Source organism: Typopeltis vanoorti, chromosome 18 (genome assembly GCF_054136105.1).
Source record: "Typopeltis vanoorti isolate ZY-2024b chromosome 18, IOZ_Tvanoo_1.0, whole genome shotgun sequence".
NCBI lineage: Eukaryota > Metazoa > Arthropoda > Arachnida > Uropygi > Thelyphonidae > Typopeltis > Typopeltis vanoorti.
In genome coordinates, this window is record NC_143566.1 from 2,056,242 (window position 1) to 2,073,252 (window position 17,011).

A 17,011-nucleotide genomic window follows, 5' to 3' on the forward strand; every position below is an offset into this window, starting at 1 on the left:
CAACTACAAATATACTCGTAGTTGGTAAACCAGCTACACAAGCCAGCTACGAGTATACTCATATGATACTTACTGCCGGCAACGAGATTACTGTACTGACCTTGAAGAAGTGAAAATGCTTGGCTTGTGGAGCTAGCATCAAAACTGTGTATTCTCATAGATGGTATATACTCTGCACAAGCCAACTACGAGTATACTCGTATGACACTTACCGCTGGCAACAAGATTACCATACTGACCTTGAAGAAGTGAAATTGCTCGGCATACGGGAACAGACTATGCTGAAGTAGCGTGGCAGCGAACGTGTTAAAGAGGCTCTGCCATGGCTGTTTGTTCCTTATACTATGGTGTCCATTGACTTCTTTCCAAGCAATGTGTGTGTGTGTAATGAGACAAAATGGTTTATCAAAATACACTGCAACTGAGCTTTGGAGAGGAATAATAAAAAAGAATGCCTATTCTGATTTTTATCTATGCATCTCATGTAATGAACAAGTTTCTCTTCGTCAAAAATATCTATAGAAACATCTAGAAGAGACTCATTACTGGAGTTAATTTCCTTAATTAATTTTTTTAACGACATCAGCAATAACTGACACAAATACGAGGATGGCCTGAAAAGTTCTCATCTAACAATGAAAAAACGAATTTATAATTTCAAAATTATTTTTATTTTTCAACATAATCTCCCTTAATACTAATACATTTATTCCAGCAATGCTCCAGCACCATTATCCAATCCCTGTAAGATCTGCAAAATACCCCTCTACAGCTGCAATCACCTCTTGATTCGAAGAAAAACACTGACCAGCAAGGAAGAACTTTAGTTTTGGGAAGAGACAGAATTCAGAGGGAGCCAAATCTCGAATAGGGCAGATGTTCCAAGAATTCATGGTGCAGATCCCTTAATATTTCCATTGCCAAAACACTTTTGTGGGCAGGTGCATTGTCCTGATGCACCTGCCCACAAACCGGGTCTTTTCTCACAAACTTTTTCGTCTAGTCTGGTTAAAAGATCAGAATAACATTCCCCAGTTATTGTTTTATCCTTTTCAAGATTGGTTAAGTTGTTGGAGAAGCTTGTGAGAGCTAGAATCCAGAGTTGGGTTGACAACAATGGTATAATCTTTGATGGACAGCATGGATTTGCTAAAGGGAGGTCGTGTTTTAGTAATCTACTTACTTATTACAATAAAGTGACTGCTTCCTTGGACAGAGGAGAAGGATACACAGTAATATACTTGGATTTCGCAAAAGCTTTTGATAGAGTGCCTCATGATAAGTTGACAGTCAAACTAGAGCAGATGGGGTTGGATATTAGATTAGTGCATTGGATTGGAGACTGGCTATCTGATAGGTATCAACAAGTTGTGTATGGGGGTGCAATATCCAGGAAAAGGAAAGTCACTAGTGGAGTGCCTCAGGGATCTGTTTTGGGGCCGTTGCTGTTTAACTTGTATATTAATGATATTGGCGAAGGTTTGGATGGAGATGTTCAGTTGTTTGCAGATGATGCAAAGTTGGGAAGAACCATAAAGAGTAGTGAAGATGTTGTGGCCTTGCAAGAAGACTTGAATAAATTGAGTGATTGGGCAAGCAAATGGGGGTGTGAGTTCAATGTTGCAAAATGTAAGGTTTTAAAATTTGGAAAACAAAGATGGGATGCAGAATTTATGCTTGGTAAGAATATATTGTTGGAAGTAGAGGAAATAAGAGATCTGGGAGTGATAGTGGATAAGGATCTAAAATTTAGGGGTCACATCGCCAAAATTGTGAAGACAACACAAAGACTTCTGGGAATGATGAGGAGGACACTGACGTGTAGAAGTAGGGAGATTCTTGTTCCATTGTATAAGGCTTTGATTAGGCCACACATGGACTATTGTGCCCAGATTTGGTCACCTGGTTTTCAGAAGGATGAGGAGATGTTGGAAAGGGTCCAAAGGCGACTGACTAAGGTAGTTTCTGACCTCTGGAATGTCGAGTATGAGGAAAGATTGAAAAGATGTAATTTGCAGAGACTAGTGGAGAGAAGGAAGAGGGGAGATATGATAGAGACCTACAAGTTGGTAAGGGGTTGCTATAGGATCAATGGTGGAGAAGTTCTACAGCGAATAGTGGGAGATCAGGGGAGAACCAGAGGTCATCCCTGGAAACTGTATAAAGAGGGTGTGAGTAGGGGAGTGAGAGGCAGGTTTTTTTCGTGCAGAGTTGTGAATGATTGGAATGCCTTGCCTGAGAGTGTGGTGTCTGCAAGGAGTTTGAATGTGTTTAAGACCCGGTATGATGAGATGTGTGTGAGATAAAAGGACCTCCTAGATGAGTCTTTGACTCCATGAGGTCTTGTTTAATAATAATAATAAAAAAGATAATTAATAAACAAAATGCCTTTAGCATCCCAAAACACCGATGCCATGACCTATCCTGACTTTGGCGCTGAACAACCAGCTTCTGTCCACTGTTTTGACTGCTCTTTAGATTCTGGTGTGTAACGGTGAATCCAAGTCTCACCCACAGTAATAAATTGACGCACAAAATCAGTTTTATTCTTGTTAAAATTCTCCAAGCACTGTTTAGAGATATTCATGCAAGCGCATTTTTTGATCTGCTGTGAGCAAGCACAGCACCCATCTTGCACAAAGCTTTTTCGTATGCAATTCTTCATGCAAAATATATCCTACATGTTCTTTTGAAATACCTATAATCTCAGTAATTTCACGCACTTTGACTCGCCGGTCCAATATCACATCGTTCACTTGATTAATGATTTCTGGTGTTGTTACACTTCTTGGACATCCTTCACGTGGATCAGCTTCAAGGCTGGTATGGCCACATTTAAACTGGGCAGTCCATTTCTTAATTGTCGAAAATGAAGGAGAAGAGTGCCCATAAACTTTTCTGAACTTCGAATTAATTTAATTTGGCATTAAACCTTCTTTTACAAAGACTTTTATAACCGCACGATACTCAATTTTATTCATTTCAAGGGACACTTTTGCTTCAGACAGTTGTATAAAACAAACTACTTAATAGAATGACTTGCAATTTCACATGGATGCTTATGACAGATGTACCAACTTTAAAAAAAAAAAAACTTGCCGATAGTGTTGCCATCTACAGTCGAGGCTGAGAACATTTCAGACCACCCTCATACTGTGTATTTCATGTCATTTTGATACTGTTCTACTATTGAGCCTATGAAGTTTTTGAAGTTAAATGTTTTATTGATTTTAGTTCTATACTAGACTTGTATTTAAAGGCTCTTCAGGTATTTAAATATTTTAGATTCCATCTTTCACTGGACAGTAACGTAACTAGAGGTGATTTCTGAAAGTAAAAATATTTCTGAAAGCATTTCATAAAAAATGCTGAAAGTATTCAGCATTTTTTATGAAAATTGAACGTTTCATGAAGCCTAAATGACTCCACTTTTAAAGGACCTTGCAAATCTTGTAGTAATTTAGAATTTCTTTCAGCAATTCTAGGATATTTTTATACATTACAGAATGCAACTTAGATTGGTAGCACACTGCTACTTGAATTGTTTGAGCTGTTTTGAAAGAAAAACAAATAAAAGAAAGTATCTTTTATTTGTTTTTAGCTGCTGACGCAACAGAATTGTTTTCTCCAGTGTTTTTAATACTTTCTGGTCATTTACTTTGACTTTTACAATGCTTCACAAAACTAAAAAGTGTAGTTTGCATTTTCTTTTATTTGTTGTCCATAATGAAGGTGAATTTTTATAAATTCTTCAAAGTAATAATTCAATAAGAAAAACAAATAATGAAGTTTAAGAAAACAACCAAAAATGGTCAATACTAGCAACGGAGCCAGACTAACTTTTCATATCATGTCAGTAGTGTGATCCAGTCTCTTAATTTGTCTCTTCAAGACAATTGTTTTTTTGAATAACACTATTAAAAAGCCTTTTAACAATGTAAAAATGTTTGCAAATATAATTATTCCAAGCTAATTTGCATTTTGAAAATTAGCTTACACCAATACTACAAAGAGTGCTGGGAAAATAAGAATATAAAATTGTGTTATTTTGTATTATAATAGCATCTCTGAATTTTTTAAGAATGGTGATGACCTGCAAATTATGCAAAATAAAATTTTGTTTGAGAATATTTGACTATTTCAAAATTAATCTGTGGACGGTGACAGATGAAAAGTGCGGCATGTTGTCATACGTTGGAATTACTTCGTATTTTGGAAACAGCAGTGAGACATTCTTTGAGAGTATCTTCATGCAAATTAACTTTCCACAGGTATAAATAGTCTATGAAGGAATTAAATAAATAATTACAAAATATATTTTCTGGTTGAAAACAAAACTTCTTTACTACAATCACTGTAGGCCACCATGATCAAATAACTTGATAGTAAATGAGATGATATTTTTAATGAAATAAATGTGAAGAAAATGAGGCTATATATTTTGAATGCATTTAGGAAAAAATTGATGCTCGAAATTCACTTGCCACATGTCTCTGACAACATGCCTGTGCTCAGTGGATGAGTGGATTTCTGGAGCCCTGTATCATCTCTGCCACCTTGATCATACTTGAAGAGAATCAACATAACAGCATGGAAGCATGCCTATATTCAGTCCATTTGAATAAAATGGAGATAAAAGTCTATTGTTAATTTTACCGCCCAACTGCCGTTAATCAAAGTCTTCTCGAAAATAATAGAGGGTCATAAACAGTATCTCTTCACTACCTGAAGGCTACCATTTAATCAATGACCACCAATGCAGGCTCTATCACTCTCTAGATCTGCTGAAGATCTCCTGGCCTAAACTGGACATCCACTGGACACATGTCATGGAAAGGTTAAGAAACACCTGTGCTATTGCTCTTGACATTTATAGAGCTTTTGTTTAGATCTGGAATCAACAATGTCCATTGGATGGAAAGATCTGAGTTCAAATTTCATTTATAATATGAAGAACTTTCAGACACACAGGTTATTCATCCTGCAAAACAGGCAAACTAACCATATGCAAGCACATGCAATTAAGAGACATAACATACTAACCTCATAGCTTAGTTGCTTTAACTGTGTGTTTGGCTATTCAACTTTATTTGGGTGATCAAAACTCATTCAATACATGCTGCACTTCAGGATACTTTCCATACTTTGTAAATCGGTAGGCAGTTTTTTCCTGTAGAAAAGTACACCAGGGCTCTGTTATATTATTATTATTAAGCGAGACCTCCAGGGAGTCAGTGACTCATTGAGGGAGGCCACATGCTACACACACCAGCTATCATACTTATTCTTGAATTCATTCACACTGCTTGCACTCACAACATCCAATGGCAATCCATTCCAATCATCCACACTACTTTATGAGAGAAAAATCTCGCCCTCACCCCTTCTTAGCAACATTCATTTCAGCTTCCATTTCAGCTCTTGTCCTTTCTCCACCCTCCATAAATTGAAAAATTTCATCAACTGAAATCCTGTATGGCCCTTTCAGAAGTTTGTAAGTCTCAATCATATCATCCCTCTTTCTCCTGTTTGCTAGTGTCTGCAGTCTACAAATTCTCAATCTGTCTTCATAATCCTGATATAATTTTTAACAGTCTCTTTTGCACGCTCTCTCCAATATATCAGAATTACAAAGGAATCCAGGAGACCAGACCTGTGCCACAATAGTCCAAGTGAGGTCTTATCAAGGCCTTGTAAAGAGGCAAAATGAAATCCTTATCTTTACATGTGAATGTTTGCTTCAGCATTGCAATTATCTTTTGAGTTGTATTTGTAATCTTTGTTACATGGCCCCTGAACTTCAACTTCCTATCTACTAACTCCAAGATCCCTAGCCTCATCAGTTTCTTCAAGCATAATCCCACCAATATAATACGACAATGGATATCAAATCACGCCGTAGTGAATGACTTTATATTTACTGACACTGAACTGATATCCATTTTCCCATGTCCACAATTCCACCCTATTCAAATCATTCTGCAAGTATTGCATATCAGTAGCTTTCCTGATTACCCTACCTATCTTTGCATCATCAGCAAATAGCCGTATGTCGCTTGTCAAATCCTTCCTAATGTCATTAATGTATAGATTGAATAACAGTGGACCAATTACTGATTCTTGTGGTACACCACCGGTTACCTTAAATCGTGCAGATTCACATCCCCCATATACCACTTTTTGATATCCGTCAGTCAGCAATCCTCTTATCCACGCTAATATTCTATAATCCAAACCCACATTCTCCAATTTATTCAACAGTCTGCTATGCTGTATTCTGTCAAAAGCCTTAGCAAAATCCAAAAGTATCATGGTATATCCATTCCCCTTGTCTAGTTCAATGGTAACATTGTTAGAGAATGTGAGCAAGTTGCTAAAACATGACCTTCCCTTAGTAAACCCATGTTGTTCATTGCAAAGTAAAGATTCAATGTCAACCCATTTCTGAATGCGAGCCCTAACCAATTTTTCCAAAATCTTCACCACCACTCCTGAAATACTAATTGGTCAATAGTTGGATACATCAGTCTTTGCACCACCCTTGTGAAATGGAATTGCCATACATTCTTTCCATTCCTGCAGAATCCTCCCTATTCTGAGACTCATATTAAACAGCCTGTCAAAGGAATAGCCAGTTCAGCTGAACACTCTTTTAACACATATGCTGATATCCCATCAGTCCCTATTTCTGAATTCTTATTCAGTTTGTGTAAAAGCTCAAATACCTCGTAATCCTCATACACCTGAATTTCTTCATCCAGTGAAGAGGTAAGAGCAGCAATGTTATATAACTGTGTTAATGACAGGAATGGGCTTTTTCATGGAAATGTTAACAAGGAGAGAACGATTTCGACTTTGTGTTTGTCCGGTTCAGACCCATCAAATTTGTGCAAAGATGTCTACATGTATAAGGCACTAGAGAAGAATAGAGATCTGCAAGTTGTCTAACTGTGTCATGCAGAGACGTCGTGAGGAATTTTGGCGCCTATGGCCAGGAAAGAAAATTGCGGCGTTCTAAAAAAAACAACTTTAAAAATCTAAATTTTTGCGCCTATGGCCAGGGCCACATTGGCCATAGCCTCACTACGCCTCTGGTGTCATGCAGACTGCAGACAAGAGTATACAAATGAACATGCAGGTAGATTATTATGTCTGTACACGAATGCTAGGAGTGCCAGAAACAAAGAGATAGAGTTTGTTGCCTTATTCAATGTTGGGACCTCAACTTTCTCCAATACATGACTTCCTCTCAGTGATCAATAACTTTATTCATATTTTGATATGATATACTCTACTCCTCATTTGACAGTGTATAACCATTCCAAGCTTTAAAGCTTCAGCAATCAGTATTTTAAATACAGAATGTCATGTATAATACCTTCTCGCAAAAAAATAAAAATAAAAAGATAATCTTCCCTTATCTTTAATCATGGTCATATCAACAGACAAGAAATCAACAGATTTCTTGTCTGTTGATTTCTTGGACTGATATCTATTCCTTTTCTTGGACTGATATCTACCTCCAGCCTTTTCTGGTATAAAGTAATTAGTTCCTAATGGCATCCTTCTGCTCAATATGCAACTTTTCACCCATCCAACTTTGAACAAATCCTAAAATCAGCTAATTTTAGAATACTATTCTAACATTTGGAAGTGATGCAGAAAAAAGGCTGCCTAAAAATTCTTAATGCTCTTCAGAAGGTAGCAGTTTGGATAGTATGGTTTATGATCCCTCTTCATGACACCTTTCAACTGCTATTTCACAGTTGGCCTGTTTCTGCTTTGTCATTTCTACAGATGTGGTGCTGTATCACTGAACTGGTGTCTATCATTCTTGCACTTTTCACTAAGTCTGTTGAAACACAAGAAGTTATCCAACACTGTTTTACAAGAAAACAATGTTGGGCACTATGAAGTATTCCAAAGCTATTCAATGAAAATATCACTATATTTCTACTCCTCTAACACCCTTACGTATACATGGTACTTATGTCTTATAAGTTCTGCATCCTCTTGCATGAGGGATCGATTTATAAAGTCTTGGAAAATCAAAGTTCAGAAGAAACCTGAGAAAACGTATTTTCATACCTATAAGAATTTACGAGATGCATTTAGTGTAACTATTTGTACCAGGAGAGTAGAAATAACAATCCGACTAAAGATATGAACACAGAAAGATTATAATTTCACTTGATATTCTTGTAATACCACATAACATAGAAAATAGTGGCTATGCGAGCTGTTATTGTAGTCTTATAATTTGATTTGTCACTACAAAATGATTTTTTGCATTTAGTTTTGCTAAAAATCTTTAAACAAAATAAATTTCTTTTTTGCTATAATCAATATTTTGTCCATTTGTCTCTTTTTCTTTAATTCAAATAGTCCACTTTTTTGAAAAATTTTCTATTCAAATTTTATAAAAACATTTATCTTCCTCTAGAATCATAAGAGAAATATCTGCATATACAGTTACCTTTACCACATTTGTACATCACATAGTCTATTCGTTTGCCTGTGGGACAAATTTGATGCTCCTTTTTGGTGGTATATGTATTTCTGGGGTGCCCACAAGTAGCACCAACTGTTGTTGCATCCTAAACAAATTTACACCAAAATATTACTAATGTTTAGTTCTATGGTATACAAAGCATTATTAAAACTACTGCTGAAGAATATTAAATAGAATAAAGCTCTATATTAAACAATAAAAAAAAAAGCAAATGACAATAAGAAATGAAGCACAATTATATTAATGCATGACCAAGAGATGGGAGATTTAATGAGGAAGAAAGGTATATAATTTATAATATATAAATTTTAATTAATGCATCATCCTGAGGTACCTATTTGCAGTGACAATAACAAAACGCATAGTGAGGATAAAATAACTTCAGCTAAGTTACCATGATTTTGATCAGAATCATTTTCAAGAGTACAAATTTATAGTGTATTGCATAAAATGTAAATGTAATTTACAGTGAAATGTGGCTCTAGCTTGCCTTATTATTATCTTCAAACCTTCACGAAGTTAAACTCATCGTGGAGGGTTCCACTGTCATACACACACACACAGCTCATCATACCGTGTTATAAATACATTCACATTTACTGGAGACACCACTCTCTCAGGCAATGCATTCCAATCATTCACTAATCCCCATGTAAAACAAAACCTGCTTCTCACTCCTTTGCTTACACACTCTTTATTCAGCTTCCAGGGATGAACTCTTGTTCTCCCCCATCTCTCACCATTAATCTGAAGATTAGCCTTACCTGCTAAAATGTCTCTATCATATAACTCCTCTGCCTTGTATCCTCTAGAACTGCAAATTGCATATTCTCAACAATCCAGAAACCAAAAACAACTATAATCAATCATTTCTAGACCATTTCAATATCTCTTTATCATTTTGAAAATCAGGTGAACAAATCTGTGCCCAGTAATCCATTTGTGAGCTAACCAAGGCCTTATAAAATGGCAGTGTGCCCCACATCATTGCCAGAATTTGTTGTGCTGTCCTTATATTTTTAGCAATCTATCCTCTAAATTAGATAGCTATCCATCACTCCAAGATCTCTCCTTTTCTCCATCATCTCCAATACATCCCACCAAATGTATACTAGAGACCACAGATATGAGAGTCCTGAGAAAGATTAGCGGCATGAACAGATGGCATCAATAGCAATATCATATTAAAAACGAGGATAATAGGAAAGAACTTGACATTGTCAGCATCCAGGAATGCTTTAGCAGAGCTAATCTCAGGTGGTATGGTCACTTAAATAGAATGGGAGAGGAAAGATTAGCAAAACAAGTGTTCTCTGCCATGTTGGCAGGAAAATGACCCAGAGGAAGACCAAGATATAGGTGGATTGATACGGTACAAAGTTATTAAAAGAACACGTAAGACCATAGTAATAACTTTTAATTAAAAAAGGTAGAGATATTTCATACTAAAAGTTACTGTGGTCTTACGTGTTCTTTTAATAATTATACTATGCTACAGGTACCTCTAAAAATATAGTACAAAGTGCCTTAGATGATAGAAATACAAGATCTGATGTTGGAGTCTTGATAAGTAACAGACTGATTTGGAGGAAAATTGTAGATAGGAAGTTAGTAAAGATGTAAATTTTTCATGTAGTACTATCATATCCTGTACACCCCTTGAGGGTATATGGCAGGAATTTGATGATGAAAATCTAAGTATACTACTGTGTATTCATCGCCCTTGTCCAATTAGACTGAGATTACTAAAACACGACTCCTTTAGCAAATCTGTGCTGTTTATCAAAGAGAGTACCATAACTGTCTACCAAGTTCTCGATCCTGGTTCTCACTAACCTCTACAACACTTTAACCACAACACACCTGACACACATATTGGTCTATAAATTGAAGTTTGAGTTCTGTCACTTTCCTTAAAGAAGCAGTAAAATCTTGCCTTCCTTCTGGTCCTTTGGCATATCACCCAATGTAAGGTATATTAAAAAAATATGTCAAAGCAGATGTCAACTTCCTGGCATTTTGCCTCAAAACATGAAGATATGTCAAGTTTACTGAATTCCCCATGTACCTTTTGTTCACTGTCAATCTCTCCTCTCTTTCCACTATACTCAAGCCCCACACATCATTCAGCTTCATTCCCATTTAAGTGAGGCTGCTGAAGTGGATCGACCTCCTCCATTCAGTTCTAAGACCATGTTCTCCTTTAGTCTGAGGTCCCTTTCAAGCTGTCCAGCCAATGTTCTTTAGTTCTTTCCTTACTTCTTTCACCTGTGGGCCTCATCTCCAGCACTCTCCTTCCCAAATAGCTTTTGTCTCAATGGATAAGACCAAACAAACCATCTTGGCCTTGATTCCCTAATCTTCCCAGACACTTGTGTTACCTTCGTTGTCTCCTGGATCAGTGAGTTTTTGATTTTGTCCAGTCTATAAATTAAAGATATCAAGAAATTATATACTTGGTTTAATCCTTTATCCAAGTGTAAGAAAACAAAGTTTGCGCCTGAACTATTTTCAGGACTGGGGCAACTCGTATATTGAAGATAATGACTTTACATCGCTTGCCTTAGTATCCCATAATGCAAAGCACATATCCTTACGGATATGTATAATGCTATGTATTATGGGAAGGGTCACTACCCAGACTGGTTTCGAGGTTATTAGATCTGGAAAATGCATATGATGAGGTGCTAAGAGAAAAGCTTTTCAAAATGCTAATATCACATGGAGTAGTGGAACATTATAGAGTGCAATATATAATCTATGTTTAAGTAGCAAGCAATCATCAGTCAGAATTCAAGGAAGTATATGGGAAGATGGTTTGATGTGAAATCAGGTGTAGGACAAGAGTGAACACTTTCTCCACTGTTATTCATCACCAATATTGATCACATTATAAGAGAAAGTGGTATTAAACCTGATATTAGAATTGAAAATATCAAACTTAGCTCTTTCTTTCATGCAGATGTTGTATGCTCCTAAACAATCTTCAGAGTTCTTTAACTAAACTGAATAACAACTGTAGGAATTTGGTATGAATCAATAATAAAAAAAAGGCCAAAACTATGAAAATACGCAAGAATATAGAAAACAAACTGCATTTGAATGGAGAACTAAAAAATAAGCAAAATATTTCAGCTATATAGGTGCAATTTTTAGTGAAGATATGAAATTAAATATGAAAATAGACAATACAACAAGCAGAGCTAGTATATGGTGAAAAGCCAACTGAATAAATTTATATGGAATAAGCAAGAAATTAGCCAAATAACTGAACTAACATTCTTCAAAAATAGTGTTCAAATGAATTTTAACTTATGGATGTGAAACTTTGGTTAGAAATAAAGCAGTTGAACAAAGATATGATAAGATAATGATAAAGAGCAGATAAGAGTAGCAAGCTTCAGATGAATTGTGAAAGCAGTATATGGAGATTATATTTTTTAGAGTTCTGGTTACTTTTTCTGAGGTGCCCTGGATATAGGGAATAGTAATACTGTTACTGTAGTCTGTTTGTAGAAAAGGAGAAGGAAGGAAGGAAAAACCAATGTATTAATCTTTTTAGTATTGAAACCCACTGCACAGGAAATTCTGGCAAATAAAGTTAAGCCTGCGTGAAACAGAAGCTGGTAGTCTCTACACAAGGGTTTTGATAATACCATAATTGTTAAGAGAAAGAGGGGATGATGGGAAAGAGGGGATGTTTTTCAAAATGTTCCATAAAGAAACTGAACCAGAAGGGAATAACCCATGGCTTTACCTCTATCCGTTGATATATGGTATTCTTCCAACAGAAGTAGCCAGCATGGATGGCAAAATTGAAACGATCGATAATATCAGGGGGAAGCATTTTTCAGTAAAGATAAACAGAAAGGGAGATACTGCTAAATAAACAGCTGACATCAAATCTCACTATGATATCATTATTATGTAAAACTAAATTTGGAATTAAAGATTTGAAATGAGTGGAATTTTTTTATATAAAATGAAGAATGACCAATAAGTGTGGTTAATGATTGAGCTAAATGTTTGGCTAACTTAAAAGAGGGAGAAATTGGTAGGTTCCCACTCTAAGTTTGTTTCACCCAGGCTTACTGCTATGATACAGAGAGGGTTATTAGGGGTTTATGAATTTGAGGCAATCCATATACTGGGAGTGGAGGGGAGGGGGACAAAATAGTTTGAGGTTTTTTTTTTTTTTTAAATAGTTCATGATGCTAACAATGAATGACATCTTTTAAAAGCCTTTTTAAGGTTTTCTTCTGAGAATTTGGTGGATCATAGCAACACATTCATTTTCCTATTATAATCTATAACATTAACAACACCGTAGAATTACCTGTCATGGCTCACGTGATTATTATGTTTCTTTCTTTGAGTAATTCATGAAGAATATGAAACTGGCTGTTCTGCAATATGGATATACAGTTTGCCTAAAAATCATAATTAATAACCCTCTCCATCCCATAGTGGATGCTACCTGCATGCCCCTCTTTTAAGTTAGCCAAATTTAAGTTATTGGTTATTCTTCATCTAATATTAAAAATTCCACTCATTACAAATCATTTATTCAAAATTCAATTTTAAATAATAATGATATCATAGCAATATTTGATGTCAGCTATTTATTTACCAAAATCACCCTTTCTAACACTTCATAATTACTAAAAATGTTCCACCTCCTCCAATATCACTGATCTTTTCAATTTTGCCATCCATACCAGCTACTTCTATTGGAAGGATACATATATAGACAGATAGAGGGTAAGCCATGGTTTCTTCCCTTCTAGCCAATTTCTTTATGGAACCTTTTGAAAAAAAACACAGCCTTGATACTGCCTTTCTCAAACCTTTTATTCCGATTATATACTTAATTTAATCCTTTATCCAAGTATAACCAAACAAAGTTTGTGCCTGAAGTATTTTCAGGACTGGGGCAACTCGTGGTAAAGGTGAAATAAATTCTGATCACTTGCCTTAGTATCTCCCATAATGCAAAGCACATCTCCTTGTGGCTATGTATAATGCTATGCACTAGGGGAAGGGCCACTACCCAGACCGGTTTCGACCTTTATTGAGGTCTCGTCAGTGGGAGCTAGACCCAGAAGTGGTGATGCTAAGGTGGAAGAGTAATGCAGAAGTCATATCACCATATACCAGTTGCGAAAACCTTATTACTATAAACAAAATTTTAATAATAAGGTGTCAACACCTTATTATTAAAATTCTCTGGATTATATAATTGCCTCTGTTACACCTTCACCACCATGTCTCATACACACACTACCTAAGTCAGAGGTTACCAAGGTCTTAGATTCTTCCTAATGAAGTGGTACCATTTCATCTTTCACCCTTCCCTCTTCATGGAATGTTTGTTGCAGTATGCTTGCTGAACACTACCAGTGCCTTATTATTATTAACCTAAGACCCCATGGAGTCAAAGACTCATCTAGGAGGTCCTTTTGTCATACACACAGCTCATTATACCATGCCTTAAACACGTTCAAATTCTCTGCAGGCAAGGCATTCCAATCATTCACAACTCTGCATGCAAAAAACCTGTTTCTAACTCCCTGCTCAACCCTCTTTATACAGCTTCCAATGATAACCTCTGGTTCTCCCCTGATCTCCCACCGTTTTATATAAAACTTCAATATTGATCCTATAACAACTCTTTACTAACCTGTAGGTCTCTATCATATCACCCTCCTTTCCCTATCTACTAGACTCTGTAAATTGCATTTGCTCAACCTTTCCTCGTATTCGACATTCCAGGGATTAGAAACTACCTTAGTTAGTCGTGTGACCCTTTCCAATATCTCTTTGTCCTTTTGAAAACCAGGTAACCAAATCTATGCACAACAGTAGATGTGTGGCCTAATCAGAGCCTTACATAATGGAACAATTTTACTGATTATATAGAATACTCAGTAAAATTTAAAAAAATAAAAAATGCAGGAAAGCTAAAGACAAGTGGCTAAATGAAAAATGTAAAGAAATAGAAGAACTGGACAACAAACACAACAGTAAAGAAATGCATAAGTCAATCCAAGCTCTGACACATAAAAAGAAAAATTTCAACTGTAATCTTTGTATAAAAGACTATATACAAAATATGGATGGTGAACCAATTACATGTGAAGAAATATGCTCTAAGCCAAATGAAAACAGGTAAAACACCAGGCCCTGATCAGATCCCTATCAAATTGTTAAAGAAATTAAATGAAAACACAATTAATTACCTAAAGGTTATTTTTAATAGTATCTATGATACAGGATACATCCCTGATGATCTAAGAAATCCATCTTTGTCACTATTCCCAAAATTTCAAAGAACTTTTGAATGTTCAGAATATAGACTAATAAGTTTAATAAGCCATGTTACAAAATTATTACTGAGAATTATTCTAAAAAGAATAAAAGGCACTTTGTCAATAGAAATAGAAGACACAGAATCAGGTTTTCAAAAAGACAAAAGGTACAAGAAAAAGAATTTTCAATTTGAAAACATTATGTGAAAGAAGCCTCAATAACCAGAAAAGCATATATCTTTGTTTTATTGATTACAACAAAGCATTTGATTCAATAGATCACAAGAAATTAACTTATCCTACAGAATAATGGGTTAAAAGGAAAAGATCTATGCATAATTACAAATATATACTGGAATCAAATGGCCTCAATAAGATATAAAAATGCATATCCTGACAACTTTGAAATCAAAAAAGGAATAAGATAAGGATGTGTCTTATCACTCTTACTATATAACTATTCTAGTAGCAAGGCTTATACGTTGGTCAGACATAACTGGTAATTAGTTTACGGAATTAACAATGCATATAAAGTATATTAATTAAAGGTAACTTTAATGAATAACTTCTATATTTCGGCAATATCACATTGCCATCTTCAGGAACATAAAAATATGGCATGTGCACGCAGGCACTAACACAAAGCAAATGAGGAAGAAAGCAAGAAACTAATATTGTTCCTAAAGTCCTAATGGTGCCCTCTTGCAGGCTAATTTGGTAGTCTTGGCAGTTGGGCTGAAATTCTCATAATGTAAGTCTCCCAAATTTGGGGTAGTTTCATGCACCCAAATTTGTTGAGGTTAGGAACGTTTTTTAGAGCTGCTGAAGATTCTTTGAATAATCTTTCGTATTTAAACTTGCTGCGATGAATTATTTTTGTTTTTTTCCAACGAATTTTATGGTGGGTATCTAAGGCATGGTCTGCCAGCCCAGAGCAGCTGTACTGGTGAAACTTGCTAACTATATAACATATATAGTTAGCAAGTTTTTAAAGATACCGCAGAATTGAAGGGTGTAAAAGTCAGGGGTAGGAACTTCAACAACTTCAGGTATGCAGATAACAGTCCTTATAGCTGAATCTGAAGATGATCTTCAGAACTTAGTCACAGAAATTTAGAACAGAAGCTTAGACATGGGATTAATTATTAACCTAAAGAAAACAAAGTGCATGATTATATAAAAAGAACCAATAAATAAGAAACTAAACATAACATAACATAACTGTTAACCAAAAGTAAATTGAGCAGGTTCAGTCTTTTATATATTTGAGACAAATTTTATGGATGGAGGAAATTCCCTTAAAGAAATAAAAAGAAGAACAGAGATAGCAAGAAAAGCATTTATAGATATGAAAACTGTTCTAACATCCAGAGACATTAACATAGACACAAGAAAAATTAATAAAATGCTATATCTGGTCAAACCTTCTCTACAACAGTGAAACTTGGACTAAATAAAGAAGCAGATAAAAAATTAGAAGCTTTCGAAATGTGGACCATCAGAAGGATGTTGAAAATATCATGGACAACAAAAATGAAAAATGAAGATGTTTTAAAGAAAGCAGAAATGAAAAGAACAATAATGAAAATAATTAAAGAACGAAAACTTAAATATTTTGGACATCTAACTAGACAAGAAGGCGTTCAGAAATTAATATTAGAAGGGAAACTGGATGGAAAAAGACCTGGATGGTTTGAAGACATTAAGGACTGGACTGACTTGAATTACCATAAATGTTCCAGAGCAGCAAAAGAAAGAAAAAAGTTCTGTGACATGGTTGCCAACCTCCTTCTAGGGGTGACACTTGAAGAAGTTGCTATAGGCCTGGGAATGTGGAGGGTAGTGATGAAGAAATGTATAAACAACTTGGATTAGTGAACAAATGAAGGGTAATTATTATGGGTTATTTTAATTATGGCAATGTAGAGTGGAATGAAGAGATAGCATTGGGAATAAGGAAAATGAATTCCTTGAGTTCTTGAGAGATAACTAACTCAGGCAGCACATGAAGGAGGGCACGCGAAAATCAAGAGTTTTAGATCTGATCATTTCATCAAATGTAATTGTGAGAGGGGTTTCATACTTGCCTCCAGTTGATGAACGTAATTGTGAGAGGGGTTTCATACTTGCCTCCAGTTGATGAACGTAATTGTGAGAGGGGTTTCATATTTGCCTCCAGTTGATGAACGTG

The 17,011-nt window shown here is 35.6% G+C and overlaps 1 protein-coding gene across 2 annotated transcripts in view; it reads right to left on the reverse strand.

The window, feature by feature from the left end:
• Positions 1–17,011, reverse strand: part of nSMase (neutral sphingomyelinase) — a 267,133-nt gene that overhangs the window by 80,394 nt on the left and 169,728 nt on the right. For both annotated transcript variants that reach the window (XM_090407940.1, XM_090407941.1), the window contains exon 6: positions 8,477–8,597. In XM_090407940.1, the coding sequence (XP_090264066.1) occupies positions 8,477–8,597 (121 nt within the window). The remainder of the gene's footprint in view (positions 1–8,476; positions 8,598–17,011) is intronic.